Raw genomic sequence first — 21,789 nt, forward strand, 5'->3', positions numbered from 1 at the left:
CTCATCAAATATTATTTTTTAAATGTTTTTAACATGTCCTGTCCAGCCACTCAGGCAAATCATATTGTTAAAGTAGATGCTCATATTTGGGTTAGGGTGTGTTAAGTGTAGGATACTTCTCTTGTTGCCTTGTTTGTGTTTGACTTTATTAAATGGATGCATTTAATGTGTGACGCCGTCATATTTATAATGGTGCAGCACTAGAACAAGTGTTACATAAGGGTTTGATCCTTGTCCACATTAAAGCAGGGGTTACCCTACAGTGTTTTTTTTGTTTGTTAATTTTATTTTGCTCTAAAAATAAATCAAAAAATTATGTTTTATCATATACTCTTAAACTTCTGACCTTAAAACATCTTAGCCCCAGGGCCTTGCATTAGGTTTAGTACAATACTTCAAGTTTAAAAAACTTTGTAAAACCCAATTTAAAAAAAAGACTGGCACATTTAGTTAGTTACCTTCTTCGCAAAGACCACCTTCTGACTACGACAAGCCTATAACTCATGTGCTATGAATTCTTTCTTGAATTCAGAAGTGTTTCTCACCTTTATCAAAGTGCTGGTAGTCCCAACTAGGTAATGATACAACTTTTTCACTTCTGATACAATACCGATACTTGAGTTTCAGAAGTTACCAATATTGATCAGATGCGAAGTCAGCAGGAATCAAACATACTTGTATTTTTTTGTGGTGTGGAATGGATTGTTTTTTAGTGTTTTTTTAACAAGACCTAGTCATGAAGTGAAGCTCATGACGCGGTAAGTTGAATGATGCGGACGCGTTTGTTACTGGATATTTTCTAATACGCTTCTGCCTTGGGGACTTTGTATGTGTAAGTAATATGTAACTATATATTGCATATTATATTTACAAAAGTGCTGTTTTAGGCTGCAATATTGTTCATTTAAGGACACTCATCATGTATGTCCAGCTTGTGTGCTATTGTGTGCTTAGCTGTTGTGTAGCTGCTAACTCCTAGTAGCCAATAGCCTACCATGTTTACTTTGTCATTTATATACAAGAAAAAACAAACTGATGTGCTTAATGGGGGACATTATGGGGCATTTATATAAAATATTTTAGATGGTGCAAAGTGATATTATCCGATTTTTTTTTATTTAGTTTTGCTTGTACATGTCCGATCGCGACACACCTACTCACAATTTTCTTTGTTAGACTATTTTGAAGTTGTACTACATTTAAAAAAAGTAAAGCGATTTAGTACCTAAGGCTGTGATTCTTTGTTTGGACTCGGAATGATATGCTGCCAACCGGACTAGTTTGTTGCATGCAATGTTTATGAGTACAAAAATTGAGACAATATACGAAAACCGGGGCAAAACTTTGGGGAACAAAAACACGAGCTAATACTGTGTATAACAGCAATGCATAATGCAAATATATGTCTAAAATAATTGCCTGTACAGATGCAGAAAAGTTGATGTTAATTGGTCCAATAAACTGAAACCTCATGATCTTCACAGTACTTTGTCTGCAACCCACAGCTCTGAGCCTCTTGTAGCTCCTCTACCTCCTTGTTGTGGCTCCGTCAGATGTTTTCAACCCTGGAGAGAGAAAAGTCTGCATTTTAAAAAGAGTTCTATCATTTCCGACTGTCTTTGAGGCCATAAATGCGCACAGGCTGAGTGCTGAGGCGCAAGGAAGACAAGTAAAAAAGAGACTGGAAGCCTGTGTGTTCAGTTTAGCTTCTCGAGTGTCCAACCCTTTGGAAAAGCTAACCATGAATACCAACAAAAGCAACGAGAAGAGGAAAAGAGTTTCATTTCACATGGACAATTTGGTATTTCTGTAAAATAAAAAATAAAAAGATTAAAACTTTAAAATGTTTATAAACTGTGTTACGTTTTGCGGCTCTACACTATTATTTAGTAGAAGAGGCGGCAAAATGTCTCTTTTGACAGTAAAGGTTGCAGACCCCTGGTCTAGAATTACTCCTTGTTTTGGTTGACTGTACATGTTGTTATCATTAAAGGGGAACTGCAATGTTTTCGTTCACAATCATTATGAAAGACATGACGACAAATGGATTTTCTTTTTAATGCATTCTAAATATTAAATACATTTGATCAAAAGTCTGCTTATAATGGAGCCTATGGGAGCTGTTCAATTCTGCCTATAAAGCCACTAAAAAACATCCAAACACCTCCATTAAGGTTTTATATACATGATGTAAGTATATATGTAATGCAATAACGGGCACATTTATAATAACATTTACTATTTACGTATTTTGATCATTTTAAGCATATGCGGCGTATTCATTTTAAAAAACGCAGAGAGGAAACAAACGCTTTTGGTGTCGTTTTCGCCAGTTCCAGGTCCTGAAATGGCTGTTAAAGTGTCCCAACTTGTCGGCATATATTCTCAGCCATTTACTTTACAGGTGAGATACATGATTTATGATCTACAATAAACTTAGAGGGAGCAAGGAAGCAGCAGACCACTCGATGATGTAAACATAGGTACACATTGTAGTGATCACGGCGCTGCTATAAATAGTTTGTCCACGTTAGCGCTTGAAATAACAATATCACTAATACTTGGTTAATATTCAAGTCACGAAATGTAAATGGAGTATTGTTGGCGCTTTTTGAATGGTTATTTATTGGATTTTATGTGCGGAATAGTGGAGCTCCCATTGGCTACGCTGTAAGCAGACTTTTATTTACATGTATTTAATATTTAGAATGCATTAAAACAAAATTCCATCCGTTGTTATGTCTTTAATAATGATTGTGAACGATAGGCAAAATTTGTAACAAAAGTGCAGTTCCCCTTTAAGGTATATTTTATATTTCATAAGAGGACAATGGAGGTTAGTGTTCTTAAAATGCACTGGATCCTTGCTCTCAAGTACACATCTTGTTCCACCTGAAATGACACTTCCTCTCCTCCGCACAGACTTGATCAATATTCATCATCAGTCATTGCGCCCAACGGGGACACACTGCTGACATGACTGATCGTGATGCAATTCCTGGTAATAAATGAAGCGAATGCAAGTCAAGCAAGTTAAAGCTCGGTGCCTATTTCCTCTATCTTGCTTTGCCTGCTTCCTTGCTTGCTGGCTCCTCTTCTGTTAGAAGATAGGGGTCCATCGTCCCTAAGAATGATGTGCTCTGTAGTGACTGCACAAGCCAATACGAGCTTTGAAGTTTCTGCCGCATATGGGACAGATCAGACCAGGTGGTAATATACATTTTGGCATGACTCTTCTTTCCAGTCTCCTCCTCCTTTTTTCAAGTATCATAGATGTTCTTTTCTCCTCATACTTTGTCACTCCTTCACCGACTGCAGTTCTCCATGTTATTCTGTCTTTTGCTATGTCTTCCCAGTATGTAGTATCTATTTCACATTGTTTCAAAGTCTTCTTTAAGCAATCCTTGTAGCGTTTTCTCTGCCCACCAACATTTCTTTTCCCTTCATTTAGCTGACAGTACAACATCTGTTTTGGCAGTCTGTCGTCATTCATCCGTACAACATGCCCTGTCCATCGTAGTTGGTATTTAACAATTGTACTCTCTACACTGGGAACCATGGCCTGTTCAAGTACACTGATGTTTGTTCTCATATCTTGCCACTTAAAGGCCTACTGAAAGCCACTACTACCGACCACGCAGTCTGATAGTTTATATATCAATGATGAAATCTTAACATTGCAACACATGCCAATACGGCCGGGTTAACTTATAAAGTGCAATTTTAAATTTCCCGCTAAACTTCCGGTTCGAAACGCCTCTGAGGATGACGTATGCGCGTGACGTCAATCATTGAAACGGAAGTATTCGGACACCATTGAAGCCAATACGAAATAGCTCTGTTTTCATGTCATTATTCCACAGTATTCTGGACATCTGTGTTGGTGAATCTGTTGCAATTTGTTCATTGCATTATGGAGAAAGAAACTGAGCAAGCAAAGAAGAAAGTTGTCGGTGCGAAGTGTCTATTTTGCGAGGGAAGTCAGCAGCAACACGTACACAGCCGGCGCTTCTTTGTTTACATTCCCGAAAGATGCAGTCAAGATCAAAGAACTCGGACAACAGAGACTCTTACCAGGAGGACTTTGATTTGGATACACAGTTGCGATACCGTGAGTACACAGCTGCGCTTCCAAACATTTGATCGCTTGCTATAACTAGCTCGAGCTAGTAGCCAGGAGCTAGGAGCTAGCATTAGGATTAATTTGTGGCATATTAAATATAAGCCTGGTTGTGTTGTGGCTAATAGAGTATATATATGTCTTGTGTTTATTTACTGTTGTAGTCATTCCCAGCTGGATATCAGGTCCCACCCGCGCGCTTCCAAACATTTGATTGCTTGCCAGTACGTGCGTGTCATGTACGTAACTTTGATTAAATATATAAGCTTTATGAACCTTGGGTTAGGTGAACGGTCCTTTGGGTTGAGTGAGTGTGTGTGTTGTGCAGGTGTTTGAATTGTATTGGCGGGTTATATATACGGGATCCCGTCCATATTACCCGCTCGAGCTATAACTAGCTCGAGCTAGTAGCTAGGAGCTAGGAGCTAGCATAACAAACACCTAGGTGTTTTTATGCTGGATTAATTTGTGGCATATTAAATATAAACCTGGTTGTGTTGTGGCTAATAGAGTATATATATGTCTTTTGTTTATTTACTGTTGTAGTCATTTCCAGCTGAATATCAGGTCACCCCCGGCTCTCACAGCATCTTCCACTCCCCACTAGTCCTTCACTTGCACTTTCCTCATTTACAAATCTTTCATCCTCGCTCAAATTAATGGGGAAATCGTCGCTTTCTCTGTCCGAATCTCTCTCACTTCTGGCGGCCATCATTGTAAACAATAGGGAACTTTGCGTATAGTTCAACTGACTACGTCACGCTACTTCCGGTAGGAGCAAGCCTTTTTTTTATCAGATACCAAAAGTTGCGATCTTTATCGTCGTTGTTCTATACTAAATCCTTTCAGCAAAAATATGGCAATATCGCGAAATGATCAAGTATGACACATAGAATAGATCTGCTATCCCCGTTTGAATAAAAAAAAATTAATTTCAGTAGGCCTTTAATTAATATTCATCATCTGGCATAGACATCACTGTTGAAACCTTTCAAGTGCTGTGATGTGTCTTTGAAATGCTGTCCATGCCTCTGAAACATATAGCAAAGTTGTTATAACAATTGCTCTGAACACTTTGATTTTTGTATCTAGCCTGATGTCGTGATTTTGGAACACTTGAGTCTTAAGCTTGCCAAAGGCTGCAGCAGCTTTCCTGATTCTGTGTTTGACTTCTGCATCAATGTTAGCATTTGAAGACATTATACTACCAAGGTATGTGAAGCTTTCTACATTTTCAAGAGCCACTTCTTCTATCTTTATTGCTGGTGGATGTAGGATAATGTCCTTAGGCGATGGTTGGTAGAGTACTTGTGTTTTCTTTGCATTTATTTTAAGTCCAAGTTGTGTGTATGCATAGTTAAATGCATCCAGTATTACTTGCAAATCTTCAGCACTCTGAGCTGCTATTGCACTATCATCGGCATATTGAAATTCTACCACTGTGGACCTTGAAACTTTTGTTCTGGCTTGCAGCTTCCTCAGGTGTCGGGGCTTTCAAACATCCCTGTTTTACTCCAGTTTTTACTTCAAAAGGAGCAGAATCATGGCCATTCCCAAGTACTGTAGCTGTCATATTGTCATGCATCAATCGGACTATACTGATGAATTTTGGAGGACATCCTGATCTTGCAAGTACTTCCCAAAGTAGTTCCCTGGAGACAGTGTCAAATGCTTTTGTGAGGTCAATAAACGCCATATAGAGGGGCTTATTTTGTTCAATGCATTTTTCTTGGAGTTGTCTCACTGAGAATATCACGTCAGTTGTTCCTCTGTTTGGTCTAAAGCCGGATTGAGATTCTGGGAGTATATCCTCAGCAATGGTCTGAAGTCTTGTGTTGAGGATTCCTGACAGGAACTGGCAGTACTGAGTAGTGATATGCCTCTGTAATTGCCACATTCTGTTCTATCACCCTTTCCCTTGTATATCTTCACAATGTTGGCATTCTTTAGCTCTGGTGGTATTTCTTCCTCGCTCCAAATTTTTAGTATAATTTGATATAGATGTTCTTGTAGTTTGTTTCCACCATGCTTAAATATTTCAATTGGAATTCCGTCTGGGCCTGCCGCTTTGCCAGCTTTCATTCGTGAGATGGATTTCTTTATTTCTTCCAGGGTTGGTAAGTCTCCTAGGTCCATTTTGATGGTCTGTTGGGGTATGGCATTGAGGACATCCCTGTTATAGACAGTTTGTTGGTTCAGCAGTTCTTCAAAATGCTCTCGCCACTATGCATTGATTTCTTTGTTGGTCTTCAGAATGGTACCCCCGTCTTTGCTCTTGAGGGGCACCTGACCTTGTATAGATGGTCCATATATCTCTTTTATTGCTGTAAAGAATGCCTTGCAATTGTTGTTATCAGCTAAGAGTTGTATTTCTTCAGCCTTTGACTGCCACCATTTATTTTTCATGCCTCGCACCGTTCGTTGTACATCACTTTTGATTTCTTGATATTGATTTTTTTTTTTAAATGGAGTTAGGGTAATTCTTAAGTTGTATGAAAGCTTCCCTTTTTCTATTCATGAGCTGTTGCAGTTATGGGTTGTTTTGATCAAACCAGTCCTCATGTTTCCTGGTTTTGTATCCAATTGAGTTAACGCATGCTTTTCTGATTGCTACCTTTAATTGCTCCCAGTGTTCTGTGATGTTTGTAGGGGATTTGTTGGGTATTGTTTCTTCCAGGTTTCTTTGTAGTTCCATGGCATGCTCATCTTCCTTTAGACATTCAACATTGTATTTTTTGCTGTGTGGTTTGTTGTGACATTTTCTTCGAGCATTTAGTTTTAGCCTCATAACTGATGCAATCAATCTGTGATCTGACCAGCACTCATCTGCACCAGTTACAGCTCTGGTATGAAGCACATCTTGTTGGTCCCTCTTCCTCACTATAACATAGTTAATCAAGTGCCAGTGCTTTGATCTTGGGTGTTGCTGGGACACTTTGACGGAATTCCTTTGTCAAACTGTGTTCCGCACATTTGGTCAAAAGTAAGGCCCCATTTGCATTGGCTTTACCTACACCATTATGTCCAATTACACCCTCCCATATATTGTGATCTTTTCCAACTCTTGCATTGAAATCACCAACAATAATAAGTTTATTGTGTTGTGGTGTTGTAGAGATGAGCTCATCAAACTCCGCATAGAAAGCCTCCTTAGTTTCTTCTTCAGCACCTAGAGTTGGGGCATATGCACTTATGAGAGTAGCATGTTGGTTGTGTTTTAGGCTGATTCTTAGAGTCATAAGTCTTTCATTTATACCCACGGGCTGTTCTGTTAGTTGACCAAGTAGTTCATTTCTAATGGCAAATCCTACCCCGTGTGTTCTGGGTTGGTCTGCTGCTTTTCCTTTCCAAAAGAAAGTGTAGTTGCCCTGTTCTTCCCTTAACTGGCCTTCTTCCGCTCTCCTGGTCTCTTGGAGAGCAACAATATCAAAATTGAACTTCTGAAGTTCTCTTGCCACAAAAGCTGTTCTTCTCTCTGGTCTGTCTGACTTTACGTTGTCCATTAACATTCGTATATTCCAAGTTCCAAGTTTCATATTTTTGTACATATCCTTCTTTTAACTACCGCTTGGGTGGTGCTACCCTGGGCGCGGCATCCCAGGCAGAGTAGGCGAAGTGAAACTATGTTTAGGGCACCTTTTCTAGCCCCCTCCCAAAATTGGGTGAGCAGAGTGGATCCTAAATAGGACTGCTCAGTCAGAACACCGCTGACCAACTTGCTTCTTCACTTCGAATCCAGAAGCAAGAACGACATTATTGCAAAATGTTCCCGCTGTACGTGTCAATTCTGACTAGGGGCTCCCAGCCTCACGAGCCTGCCCCCATTGCCAATCCTTGATCGCCAAGAGACTTATAGTGTGGTATGATGATGTAGATTACATAAATGAGATGAGATGAGGTGATGGACGCCTGAACGTGTTTTTTTTTTTTTTTTGTATCTGAAGTTGCGCTTTGTCAAACACACAGCACTTGGCAGATTAAGAAGTGGACTCCGTGGCATGGAGAACCAAGACAAACGGCACTTCTATAGTCTGTTGTAGCCTTCATCCGCCCTCACAGTTCCCTGTTCAGCCGTTGAGGTCTTGTTTTCTGTTAGGGTTGTCTCCCTTGTGTAGCTCCTTCTCCCAAACTTTTCATCATGACTAGTTTACTCCTGGTAGTTGGGTTTCTTGGGTCCTGGGGGTAGTCATGCTTAAAGTTTGGTGTACTGGAACCTGCTAGATGGCCGTTGGCACTCTTGTGCTCATCCGCCCTTTGACAGATATTGTTTTTGTTCTACTGGGTGTCTAGCCACCCTCCCCATCAAGTACACTTGATGGGGGAGACAGTTTAGTCGCAGACGACTCGACCATGGAACAGGTAGTACCAGTTTACATGTTACCAGTAGCACTCTCTTGAGCGACCTGACACATTTCGACATTTCCTCTTCCACGCAGTCATTGTTGGACGTGGTAAAAGGCCCGGCGGTCACTTTTTATCGCAATGGCCTCCTTCATTGATCCCCTGTCACAGGTATGGATCAGAGCAGAGATCGACAGAACGGTGGCTGATGTTTAAAATGTAGTGCAGGGAGGCGGTGACTGTTTGAAAATGTTACGACCCCTGAAGTCCATTTCTCTGTTTCGATGCATGTGTGAGCTTTTTGTGGCTGCTTTGCTTTGCTGCCTCTTAATCTTGCAAAGTGCTGACTGATCATCCTGCTGCTGGTACCTACTGTTGTTTTAATGGCCGCCTTGCGCAGCCTCATGCAGCAATTGTCTTACAAAGCACAACATTGTCAACAATGTTGTTTCTTCGTCTGCTGGGATGGGATGGAATCCCAACAGATTGTGCGTTTATTAAATGTTCACACATGCTCTCATGTGACACCAACAATCATGCATTCAAAGCAATTCTTGCACCCGACCATATCTACATGCATAGACTCACTCAGGTGCTGCCCCTGGGATTGGCTGACAAGAGGTGTACCTGTGACCTGTGGGTGTTTAAAACTTCAATCCCTGATGCCTTAAGAGTTGCGCTGGACAAAGAGCTAATGACTCTTTTTTTTTTTGTGGCTTGTTTCCTATCGCTATCGCCTGTCTGGTTCGACCCTGTCGGGTTTGATACTGAATAAAGTAGTGAAAATCAACTAAAACAATGTCATTTTTTAACCTTTTCCACTAATTATACCTCCAATGGATGACAGCTACCCCATGCAGTTTGATAAATTACTATTTGATTCATTGGTAGCAGCTTTTGTCAAAGCCCCTTGGACACTACCAAAACCTTGTTGTTGCTTAAATTGATTTATCACCAACAATAATGTAAAACTATGGACTGAATCAAATGTGTATGAAAATGTAAATTCAGGGATTCAAGGAACTTTATCATCATACCAGCACACATGAGACACATGGCATAACATTTAGGTCCCAGTTTTAGTCCAATGATTACCTCAAGAACAATAGTATGTCCATAATGTAAATAGAATAGGGTATAAATGGAATAGGTTATAAATTGTTAAGTCGAGGACGCATGGTGATGCGCGGATTGTTCTTTCAAGATGCAGCAGGAACTTCGGAGGCAAAGGTGCAAGTAAGACAGTGATTTATTCTCATAAATCAGGCAGGAACAAACAAACAAAGCAAGCGTGCCTATAGCTCGGGGAGCTAACGGAATAGCTGACAAGAAAAGCATAAGGCCAAGCTTAGCTCAGGGATACAAAGGGTAGACGACGTAACTTGTTGTGTGCAGGCAAATAAAAGCACCAGACCGAGTGAGGCGACAGGATGGAATAAATAGCTCTCTGATTATTGCCAGGGAACAAGTGAACGTCCCGAACACTAGACAGAGGCAAGTTGAACAACAGGGGCGTCACTAGCTTTTAAGGGCAGGGGGGGGGGGGGGGGGCTTAGCCCCCAGGAGATGCACAGGATGCGAGCGAACGTAGCGCACAAGCACAAAACTTCACAAACGGCTAAATAAGAAAGACTTAGAGTCCGTCTGCTGATCTGAAAAAGAGCCAAAGCTGTCAAAGAGCTGAGGGACCATCTCCAAAGTGCAATGCCGAAACAAATAATGCAAACAATAAAATGTAACTTCCAGGGCTTGAGATTAACGTAGTCCCTTGGCCCCGGGGTCGGTAAAAAAATATGCACGGGACGAAATGAAATGCGAAGGACGATGGCTTTTAACCATTTTTTTTCTTTTTCTTTTTATGTATTTATTAATTTTACATTTTATATTAAATGTCTTGGTATTTCCTCCCTCTGAAAATCCTATGAAATGTTTAACAAGCCATCCTATGATAATACAACAGCTGTTAATGTAACAATACAATAAAACAAATATATTTAATGATATTTTTTTCATTATTTTAACAATAGGCTAATGTATTTTACTTTATATAGATTCTACAAGAAACACAAAACTTAAAAACTAAATTATTTACAATTGCAGACACAAGGTTTCGTGCAGCTTCACTCATTGTAAAGGAAGACGGAAGTCCACGCAGGAGAATAATGACTACAAAGATGGTGTCTGGGTTTTTCTTATATATATATATATATATATATATATATATATATATATATATATATATATATATATATATATATATATATATATATATATATATATATATATATATATATATATATATATTAAGTCTTTCATATATATATATATATATATATATATATATATATATATATATATATATATATATATATATATATATATGAAAGATTTAAAGGTATACTAGAGGATGTTGTGGATCATGTTGACTATTGGTCCTCCTAATTGTCAATCATTCTGGTGATGTTACGTAAGGACATATATACATACATATATATATATATATATATGTAACAGTCAGCGTTCTGCGTTGTGTATTTTCTTAGTGAGGCACACACACCGGAGTTGAATCACGGGGATTTATTCACCTTTTTTTGGAAAAAACAAAAACAGGGCGTCACACACAGTCCACGGCAAACGGAATCTCTCTCCACAGCTCCGAGCGTCAGTGCTCACTCAATTCAATTATACATGTTTAAATGTGGAAATGGAAATAATAATAATAAAGGTAAAAAAAAAGCATAATAGTCTCAAATAAATTAATTAAATAAAACACAGTATATAAAATATATACTTCAGCAAATAACAATATATATTAAGAAAAAGGATCCTTAAATGTGCAGCAATACACCTCATCTTTCCCACCCACATCAATTCTTTTTATATTTGTTATACAATAAACTAAGCCAAAAAAACTCATAACAGACATACCTTTTTTTGGAAAAAACAAAAACAGGGCGTCACACACAGTCCACGGCAAACGGAATCTCTCTCCACTAAAGAATAAAGAAAAAAATACACACTCATATAAATGCTACAGCGGCACACAAGATGTCCACACAGACACACAGCAGAGCCCCTGACCCCTGCACACACTCATGAGACAGGAGACCCCACAACAACTGCAGCTAGCAGTAAGCTAACCAAGCTAATCCACACATCCTTTAGCATACAAAAGTTCGTTTTTTTTTTCAACAATTCAACAGCCATTCGGGAATTCAACACACATGCACACCAACAAGTCACAAAACAGTGTGCATTCCCACAAAACACTTTTAAAAACGACAACCAAAAAGTTTATTAAAAAAACAAAAGGAGAGAGACATAAACATGACTTACCAGCTCCGAGCGTCAGTGCTCACTGAAGCTGGTCACAAAGGTGCGACGCCAAATCACCCCCCAGGGAAACAAAAAGGTATGTAACGGAAAATAATAGAGTGGAACCTATTTACAATGAGAAACACTTTTGGGGAAGTTCACAACAAAAAATGATGTGAATAATTGAACAAAATTAAAATAAAATAAAATAAAATTTAGCTCGGCTACATACTCCCCTCTGAACTTCACCAAAATACTTCAAGACTTAGCAGAGTACTCCAATACATTCACGTTATGCAACTTATTAGTTACTCACATTACTGAGAAAATGACCAAGGAGGGCTGCGCAACCCTCCTGGGTACACTTGCAAAAAGAGGTGCCTTTTACACCACCTTACACATTACTCTACAAAGGTAATAAAAAAATATACCTTTGACAAGACAAGGAGTACCTAATATTTATCACTGCTACTGTAATACATGTTCAACCCAAACATCGGATTAAACAACTATCTTATGGTACTTGATGGTTTACAGAGGTTTGTAACTCAAACAGATATTTTCTTCTGGGTCATGTTCTGAATTAGCCTATCTACAGGTTTCACCAGCCTACCCACCCTCGTTCTTATACAGGAGACAACACTGATTGCTGTGCTTGGGGGGTCGTCGCTATGGCCTGTCCTATCAACCACATTTGACACACTCCTTGGCCTCTGGCTGGCACTTTCATCCAGATCTGGGTCTTCAAGCTCCTCATCAGCATCCAGACATTCTGATGGCGAATTGGCAGAAGCACTGTCCAGAATCCAACTGGCTGTTCTGTCTTCTGTGACATCTCTCGTCACCACATCCGAAACCCGACTTTGTGTCTCATCATGACTTGACTCAGATGATTCAGTGAATGATGATTCAACATACTCTTCATTCTCCAAATTAAGTGGAAGAAAGTTGACACACAGGAGGCGGTTGCGATGGACAACCCTTTCATGACCACTGCAAGTGTTCCTTATCCGGTAGGTATGACACCTTGGGTCTCTTGAGACAACCACATACGGTACAGCCTCCCATTTGTCCGACAACTTCTTGCGTGCCCTTTCACATTTGTTTGACAAGAGTACTTGGTCTCCCTCAGCGATGTCATGACCTTTGGTCCTTTGGTTGTACAGTTCAGTTTGATGACGCTGACTGGTGACAGCATTGGCCTGGGCAGATGATAATGCTTCTTTTAGCTCCTCCCTCAGTTTGAGGACATATTTATCATAGTCAGCAATGTCACAGTCCCTCTCCACATTGTGGAACATTACGTCAACTGGGAGTCTGGGAATTCTCCCGTACATTAGATAAAACGGGGCATAGCCCGTCGACTCATGGGCGGTGCAGTTGTAGGCGAAAGTCAATGTCTGCAACATTTGGGGCCATTTTTGTTTGGCTCTTGGAGGGAGAGCTCTGATCATGCTTCCCAATGTCCGGTTAAAGCGTTCGACCACACCGTTTCCCATGGGATGATAAGCTGTTGTCCTCGACTTCTTTACCCCAGAGATCAGCAGCAACTCTCGGATCAGCTGGCTCTCAAAGTTGGCTCCTTGGTCGGAGTGAATTCTCTCTGGAAAGCCGTAGACACAGAAGTATCGATCCCAGAGTTGACGAGCAACCTGCTTTGCTGACTGATCATGACATGGGAAGGCGTGAGCCATTTTTGTGAAATGGTCAGTGACGACCAGGACATCCACAGTATTTCCATTTGGGATTTCAGCTGACCAAAAGTCAATGCAGACCATCTCGAGAGGGCTTGTTGTTTTGATGCTCTCGAGAGGCGCTCTCCCTTCGGGTTCGGGTGTCTTGCTCACCACACAGCGCTTGCACGACTTGACATATTCACGGACGTCTCGTTCCATGTCAATCCAAAAGAACCTCTGCCTCGCCAGGTATAGAGTCCTATGCTGTCCCTGATGCCCAGCCTCGTCATGGACACCCTGCAGAGCCTGCTTGGCCAGTGATGCAGCCACAACATACTGGTACCGCCTTCTCCCAGTTAGTGAATCTTTGCTCACTCTATATAGGATGCCATCCAACATCTTGAGCTTCTCCCACTGCTTTAGAGTCTTCTGGACTTTGAGAGGCTCTTTAACTCTTTCTCTCCTCGATGGCCTCCTGCCACGTGCCACATAGTGAATGACTCTTGCCAGTATAGTGTCTTCCTGTTGCTTGTCTTGAAGCTCTTTAAGGGAGAAGACGGGTAAGGCACTTTCTCCTGGTGGAACAATCTTATGTACATCATTTACCAGCCAAGAGATCACTCTCCCTTTGGGTCCCTCACCCCACTCAATCTGACCATCCAAGACTGCCGTCACTTCTTCACTGCTCATTGAACTGCATGCCATTTCAGATCCGCCCAGTTTTACCTCTTGGCTGTTGGTACTCAGCCGAAACACATCCTGTATCCTGGCATCCCGAATATGTTGCGCTTCCTCGAGCAGAGCCTCATATGGTTCTGCTATAAGTCTCTTGCTGACCCGTGGCTTGATGAAGGGTTGCCTGCTCAAGGCATCTGCAACGATGTTCTTACTGCCTGGGATATATTGGATACTGAAGTCGTATGGAGCCAACTTCGACACCCACCGCTGTTCACAAGCGTCCAACTTTGGCTTTGTGAGGATGTAGGTTAGCGGGTTATTATCAGTCCAAACAGTGAAGGAGTGTCCCTTCAGCCAATGGCTGAATTTGTCGCACACTGACCACTTGAGAGCGAGGAACTCCAAACGATGGGCTGGATACTTGGTTTGTGAGCGACTCAGGGCTTTGCTTGCGAAGGCTATGGGACGTGCTTTGCTCCCTCCTTCAGGGACTTGAGAGAGGACAGCGCCCAATCCATCCAATGAAGCGTCAGTTGAGAGGATGAAAGGGCGACCAAAGTCCGGATGGGCCAACACAACTGAGTTCAACAGAGCAGCCTTTAGTTGGTTGAATGCGTCGCTCTGTTCTTGAGCCCAATCCCCTGGGCTGAGCCTTTTAAAGTGAGAAGCCCGTTTTGTGTTGGCCTTTCCAGTCGCAGCAGCGGTCAGAGAGAACAGGGGCTTCGCCATACTGGAACAGTTTTGTATGAATCTCTGGTAATACATTACCATACCGAGAAAAGACTTAATCTTTTTTGCTGAAGGTGTGACTCCATCCTCCATCATCAAGTCCGCTTCACTTATGTCTGTAATGACTTGTATCTTTTCAGAATCAGTGGAAACCCCATTCTCATCAATGATGTGGCCCAAGAACTTGACACTTCGCCGGAGGAAATTACACTTCTTCGGAGCCAACTTAAGCCCATGTCCTTTCAACCGCTTAAAGACCATTTCGAGTCTTTTGAGGGCTTCCTCTTCATTTGGGGCAAAGACCAAAACATCGTCGAGGTAGCACAGCAGGGTCAAAAAGTTTTGGTCTCCGAAGACACTCATCATGAGGCGCATGAAACTTGCCGGGCTGTTGCACAGGCCTTGGGGTAGTCGGTTGAACTCATGGAGGCCTACTGGTGTAGTGAAGGCAGTAAACTTCTTGTCCTGTTCGTGCATGGGGACATTGTAGAACCCCGATGTCAAGTCCATGGCGCTAAATATGGCATTTCCCCCTAGCGCAGCCAAACAGTCAGCTTGGTGAGGTACTGGATGGGCATCCTTCACGGTGCGTGCATTAAGCCACCGGTAGTCCACACAAATGCGTAGTTCCCCACTCTTTTTCCAAACCAGTACTAATGGCGAGGCCCACTCACTTGACGACTTGCGTATGATGTTCTTCTCCTCCATCTCAGAAAGGACATCTCTTAGTTTCTGGTATTGGCTTGGTGGGACACGGCGGTATGCTAGTCGGAAGGGGCGCTCATCAGTCAGATGGATCCTGTGGACGAAGTCTTTGGCTAGGCCACAGTCCAGCTTGTCCTTGGAGAACACCTCATCATGCCTCTGTATGAGTTCCACAAGTTGACTCTTCCAATAAGGGGACACTTCACATGAGTGGATATCTATGTCGTCCAATCCAAGATCAGCAAGCTTATCCTGAAGGGCGAGACTTACAGAGGTGTCAGGGACATGGTCAGTGTCTACTCTTACGCTTTGGCCTTGTGCTTTTAGCTCCGTGCTGGCGACATAGTCCACTCCAAGGTCAAAGTCTTCAAGTGCCACACATGGTGAAACATCAGCTAACTTCATGTTCCTCCTCAGTGTCACAGGCTTGTCACTTGGGTTCACAACCTTCACAGGAACCCACCTGTCTCCGCTCATTGACGCCACAGTTCTCCCTACCATGACGCTCTTCCGGTTGGAGTGTGATTTGGCTGGTTCCACCAGTATGGTACTTCCCTCTGAGATAGGAGCCTTTCCAGGAAGCTTTCCCCACACTATGTGCTCCTGTTTCGGTACCAGTGTCACGGCATTAGTAAGCTTCACAGTTCCAATGATGTCTGGGATAATGTCACCTTTCCATCTTGTTATGCCCGAGAGCATGCTCAAGAACTGCTTGATGCCTGGTTCACCAGTAGAGTCAGCTTTACTCATCACGCGCCAATAGCTGGGATCTTGCTTGAATTGGCGTAGCAAGTGTTTCAGCAAATTGGTGCCTACTATCATTTGGTCACGCTGGCCTGGCACGACTAGTGTGGGCACGATTGCTTCTTGTCCGTAGATTTTCAACTTTAACTGGTGAATGCACTTGGGTCGCACATGCACACCACCACAACCCACCAGAAAAATGTCTTTGGTGGACTGGGCACCCTCTGCCAGCAACCCTGCCTTGTGGAGCTCCTCCTCTGCTTCTTCACTCATCGTACAAGCCATTGAACCAGTGTCTAGCATAGCATATAGTGCAACTTGGTCATTCACCAGCACATCAGTGTAGAATAGATCATCTGCCTTCTCAAGTTTGTGTATATTCTGGAAAATCATGACACTACCATTCGGTGCAGTCTTGCAGCTCTCTTCATATATTGCATGTATGTCTTCTTCAGTTTTGAGGGTCTGACATGACGCACTCACACTTTGCCCTCCACAATGTGAGCGACTCAGTTTCCCTGGTTGGGTGTGTGGTTCTCTGCTTGGGTTTGGCGTGGAGCGGCCCGTGGGCAATCTCTCCTTGTGTGGCCAGGTTCCAGACACCCAAAGCACCTCTTCTCTTTCATGCAGTGTTCACGTGTGATGTGAGTTTTGTCACCACATACACGGCAAGAAGTGGGGCGTGTCCACTGGGTTGGCTGTTGGACAGGGGAGGCTGCTCTGGCCAAAACGCCTTCTAGCATGCTTAGTACTCGTTCTAAAGCCCCTGCTTCTGAAGTGGTGACTGCACTCACCTTTGTCTGTGTGGAAGGTTCTTGAACACCCGCTCTCGTTGCAGTCAGCTCCTCAACTACAGGTTGACAGGTAGTGGTAGCTGCTGTCACCATTTTGAACTTCTCTGCTCTAATGGCCCTCTTCCTTGCCTGATGCTCCCTCTGGTGCTCATCGATAGCTTCTTGCACCTCCACGGCTGACCATTTGCTGATAGGCTTGCATCGGAACACACTGGAGAGTTCGGGGTTGGGGCAGTTCCTGATGAACATCATAGCAATTTGCGCTGACATGTTCTCCATCTTCTCTCCACTTTTCCGCAGATGCTGGTCAGCGTGCTCGGCTGCTGTATTGAGCCGAACCCAGTAATCCACTGGGTTCTCATTTGCGTCAGACTGTGTAGAATAGAAATCAGCCATCGGTAAGCCAGACATGGGAGAGTCACTGAAGTATCTTCTGAGTATGTCGTATACCACTTCAGGGTGTGTGTTGATATCAGCACTACTCTTCAGCCCCACTTTAACGATACTCTTAGCTCGTCCCAAAAGATGACTGAGGATTTCATCCGCCTGCTCTGTAGTCGGACAATTCTTTTTATGCAGGTAAGCGTCCATCATATCTATCCACTCTTGTACGGTGTATTTGTCTGAGCCATCCCCCCTAAACATCGATGGTTCCTTGACAGCTGCATTCACCGTGATGTTCAGTCGAGACAAATCAACTGGGGAGGGTATGGGCTCGAGCGGGGGTGGTGTCATGGGGTGTGGGCGACTTAGAGTGGGGAAAGGTGTTTGGTTGGCTAATATGCGGCTAACAACAGTGTCACCAATGTGGGTTCCCAACTCCCCTAAAAGGTCACGCAATTGTGCCAGGGTGTCATTATTAGCAACGGTGGGAGTGGAAAACATTTGCCTTGCTACAGGGGTACCATCAGGGCTGCTACAGCCTGGCTGCCTAGCTTGCTCTGCAGTCCCTGCTTGCATCCACCCTCTACCCCTCCCAAATGGTGTAAAGTCCATTATATTTCAAACACAATGAATATAACAGTGGAAATATGACGTAAAATTTAACTATACAGAGACACGTGGTATAAAGACACTGTACGTGAGGAAACGTAATGATAAATTGTGGAAAAACACAGCCACAGTAAAACAAAATCACTTTTTATCAAAAGTCTCAACGATCAACGGATCCCTTCTGATTGCTGTACGATACGCTTACTTGCTCACAGCATAACCTCGGCGATCTGCAGCAGCTGATCTGAAGAATCCGGGTCACGGCACCATTTTGTAACAGTCAGCGTTCTGCGTTGTGTATTTTCTTAGTGAGGCACACACACCGGAGTTGAATCACGGGGATTTATTCACCTTTTTTTGGAAAAAACAAAAACAGGGCGTCACACACAGTCCACGGCAAACGGAATCTCTCTCCACAGCTCCGAGCGTCAGTGCTCACTCAATTCAATTATACATGTTTAAATGTGGAAATGGAAATAATAATAATAAAGGTAAAAAAAAAGCATAATAGTCTCAAATAAATTAATTAAATAAAACACAGTATATAAAATATATACTTCAGCAAATAACAATATATATTAAGAAAAAGGATCCTTAAATGTGCAGCAATACACCTCATCTTTCCCACCCACATCAATTCTTTTTATATTTGTTATACAATAAACTAAGCCAAAAAAACTCATAACAGACATACCTTTTTTTGGAAAAAACAAAAACAGGGCGTCACACACAGTCCACGGCAAACGGAATCTCTCTCCACTAAAGAATAAAGAAAAAAATACACACTCATATAAATGCTACAGCGGCACACAAGATGTCCACACAGACACACAGCAGAGCCCCTGACCCCTGCACACACTCATGAGACAGGAGACCCCACAACAACTGCAGCTAGCAGTAAGCTAACCAAGCTAATCCACACATCCTTTAGCATACAAAAGTTCGTTTTTTTTTTCAACAATTCAACAGCCATTCGGGAATTCAACACACATGCACACCAACAAGTCACAAAACAGTGTGCATTCCCACAAAACACTTTTAAAAACGACAACCAAAAAGTTTATTAAAAAAACAAAAGGAGAGAGACATAAACATGACTTACCAGCTCCGAGCGTCAGTGCTCACTGAAGCTGGTCACAAAGGTGCGACGCCAAATCACCCCCCAGGGAAACAAAAAGGTATGTAACGGAAAATAATAGAGTGGAACCTATTTACAATGAGAAACACTTTTGGGGAAGTTCACAACAAAAAATGATGTGAATAATTGAACAAAATTAAAATAAAATAAAATAAAATTTAGCTCGGCTACATATATATATATATATATATATATATATATATATATATATATATATATATATATATATATATATATATATATATATATATATATATATATATCAAATAAAACAAATGGCTTATCGATAAGCCATTTTTTATTTATTTATTTATTACAACGCCAAAATAGGCCTATTTTGGCGTTGTAATAAATAAATAGGAGGACCAAGGAGGACCAATAGTCAACATGATCTACCCAGAAATAAATAAAACAAATGGCTTATCAATAATCCATTTAAAAAAAAGTTCAATATTTATTTATATGAATCATTATTCTCCTACTCACCTTTCCAGTAGAGGCCTCTCCCCTCTCACTTTCTGTGCTCCTCTGCCCTGACTCCTACAGGTCAATAGGGGTTGTGGATTGATTATTATTGTTATCTACTGATGATAGTCATACGTGAATGAGCTCAGCTCCTGTTCTCCTCCATGTGTAAAGTGAGAAACACAGCTGATGCTCCAGAAGGAAGTAACCCCAAAGATAGCAAATGGTAAAAAAGAGTGCACATTTAACTTTATAAATAACCAGGACCTTCATGATGCATTTCTAACCAGCTAACTAAGTAGCCGCATTGTTTTAGAGCGGGAATGTAACTTTTGCCTGCAAAACAACAAATGTACGACGTGCACAGAGGTTGTCTATAGTGTGCTAGACAGGTTTTTATTTGTTAAACACAGACCTGGTGTAAAGTGGAGCTAATACATTTTACTACAAGCAGTGATGAATACTTACTTTCTTAAAAAAGTTTCTTATGGCCATTTTGCATCCGTTCACGTTCTTGTTCTGCTGTGTGCTTCAAAGCTGCACACCCGCAGGACCGCAAGCAAGGTCGCAGAGAAAATGTGGACTGGATTTTGAGTGATGTGGGCATTTTCTATATGAACAAGTGGAATGGATTGGATACCGATGCACTAAAGGGGCTCTCTACCTTACGCTATGAAGTGAGGGGAAACTGAGTGAATAATGACAGGTTATATGATTATTTATTGAAACTCATATTCGGGCCACTTTATAATGAATATGTCGGCATGTATTTGTAAAAAAAAGAAAAGAAAAGAAAAGAAAAGAAAAGAAAAGAAAAGAAAAGAAAATATAACACCAAATTATTTAGGGGGGCTTAAGAATATTTTAGGGGGGCTAGAGCCCCCCTAAAATAGGCCTAACAACGCCAATGGTGAACACAATGAATAACCGTAGCAACCAAGGAGACACAAAACAGGGGTGCTGAAACAGAACTTAAACAACAAGTGACTCAAAAACGTAAATCAACTATGATCCGGGCAACGGATCATAACACAAATAGCATAGGTTATTATGAATACATTATAACAAAATAGATTAAAAAAACACAATAGATTGTGATCCTGTAGTGCAAAAAGAAAGTAAAAACAATGACAGCAAACCAAATCAAATAAAAGCTCAGTTCAGCACAGTTGGCACTGGTATTGCTATATTTTGCTCCAGAGCAACATCAGAGTTCAGCATCTAACACAGTGGTTCTCAAATGGGGGTACGCGTACCCCTGGGGGTCCTTGAAGGTATGCCAAGGGGTACGTGAGATTTGTTTTAATATTCTAAAAATAGCAACAATTCAAAAATCCTTTATAAATATAAATAAAAACTATCTTTTTTTCCAAATAGTTCAAGAAAGACCACTACAAAGAGCAATATGTTGCACTGTAATACAATTTGATAAATCAGAAACTGATGACATAGTGCTGTATTTTACTTCTTTATCTCTTTTTTTCAACCAAAAATGCTTTGCTCTGATTAGGGGGTACTTGAATTAAAAAAAAATTCACAGGGGGTACATCGCTGAAAAAAGGTTGAGAACCACTGATCTAACAGATGCTGAACTCTGAAAGACGCTGTTCCTCAGCCTGGTGGTCCGACTCTGGACGCTTTGCAGCCTCCTGCCTGAGGTGAGGGGGTCAAAGAACGGGTGGGCACATGGGTGTAGGACATGTCCCCCACAATATTTGAGAAAGAAACATTTGTCCCACTCAGAAAATATTCTGCAGAGGTATACATGCTTTTATTTTGAAAGTGCAACACAGTGTCTTGTGACTTTCTTCACCAGCTCTGAGAGAGAGAAAGAGCAGGATGGAAGACAACAAGTCTGTTGAGAACATTGCCATGATCATTGTTTGTTTATATTGTCTTGCCGTTTGGTTATATATCACTTGTCCATTATTTAATTGCTAACTTTGTCAGTGTTCCCAAGGAACATCAACACTAGCTAAAATGTTTTGTCATCCCCTTTCAGATAGCAAAATGCCACCACTAAAAAAAAGAAGAATGAAACAGCAGCAGGACTTACTGTTATTTTAAAAATAGTAATGTCAGTGTATCGCT

General features: G+C 41.6%; 1 protein-coding gene across 1 annotated transcript in view; it reads left to right on the plus strand.

Annotated features, from left to right (window-relative positions):
• The first annotated feature begins 5,194 nt into the window (after positions 1 to 5,194).
• LOC133649207 (gamma-aminobutyric acid receptor subunit alpha-2) overlaps positions 5,195 to 21,789 on the plus strand; it is an 84,806-nt gene continuing 68,211 nt past the window's right edge. Inside the window, exon 1 of the mRNA XM_062046043.1 lies at positions 5,195 to 5,332. Coding sequence (XP_061902027.1) covers positions 5,301 to 5,332 — 32 coding nt within the window. The 5' untranslated portion in view covers positions 5,195 to 5,300. The remainder of the gene's footprint in view (positions 5,333 to 21,789) is intronic.

The sequence above is a fragment of the Entelurus aequoreus genome, linkage group LG04 (assembly GCF_033978785.1).
Source record: "Entelurus aequoreus isolate RoL-2023_Sb linkage group LG04, RoL_Eaeq_v1.1, whole genome shotgun sequence".
Taxonomy (NCBI): domain Eukaryota; kingdom Metazoa; phylum Chordata; class Actinopteri; order Syngnathiformes; family Syngnathidae; genus Entelurus; species Entelurus aequoreus.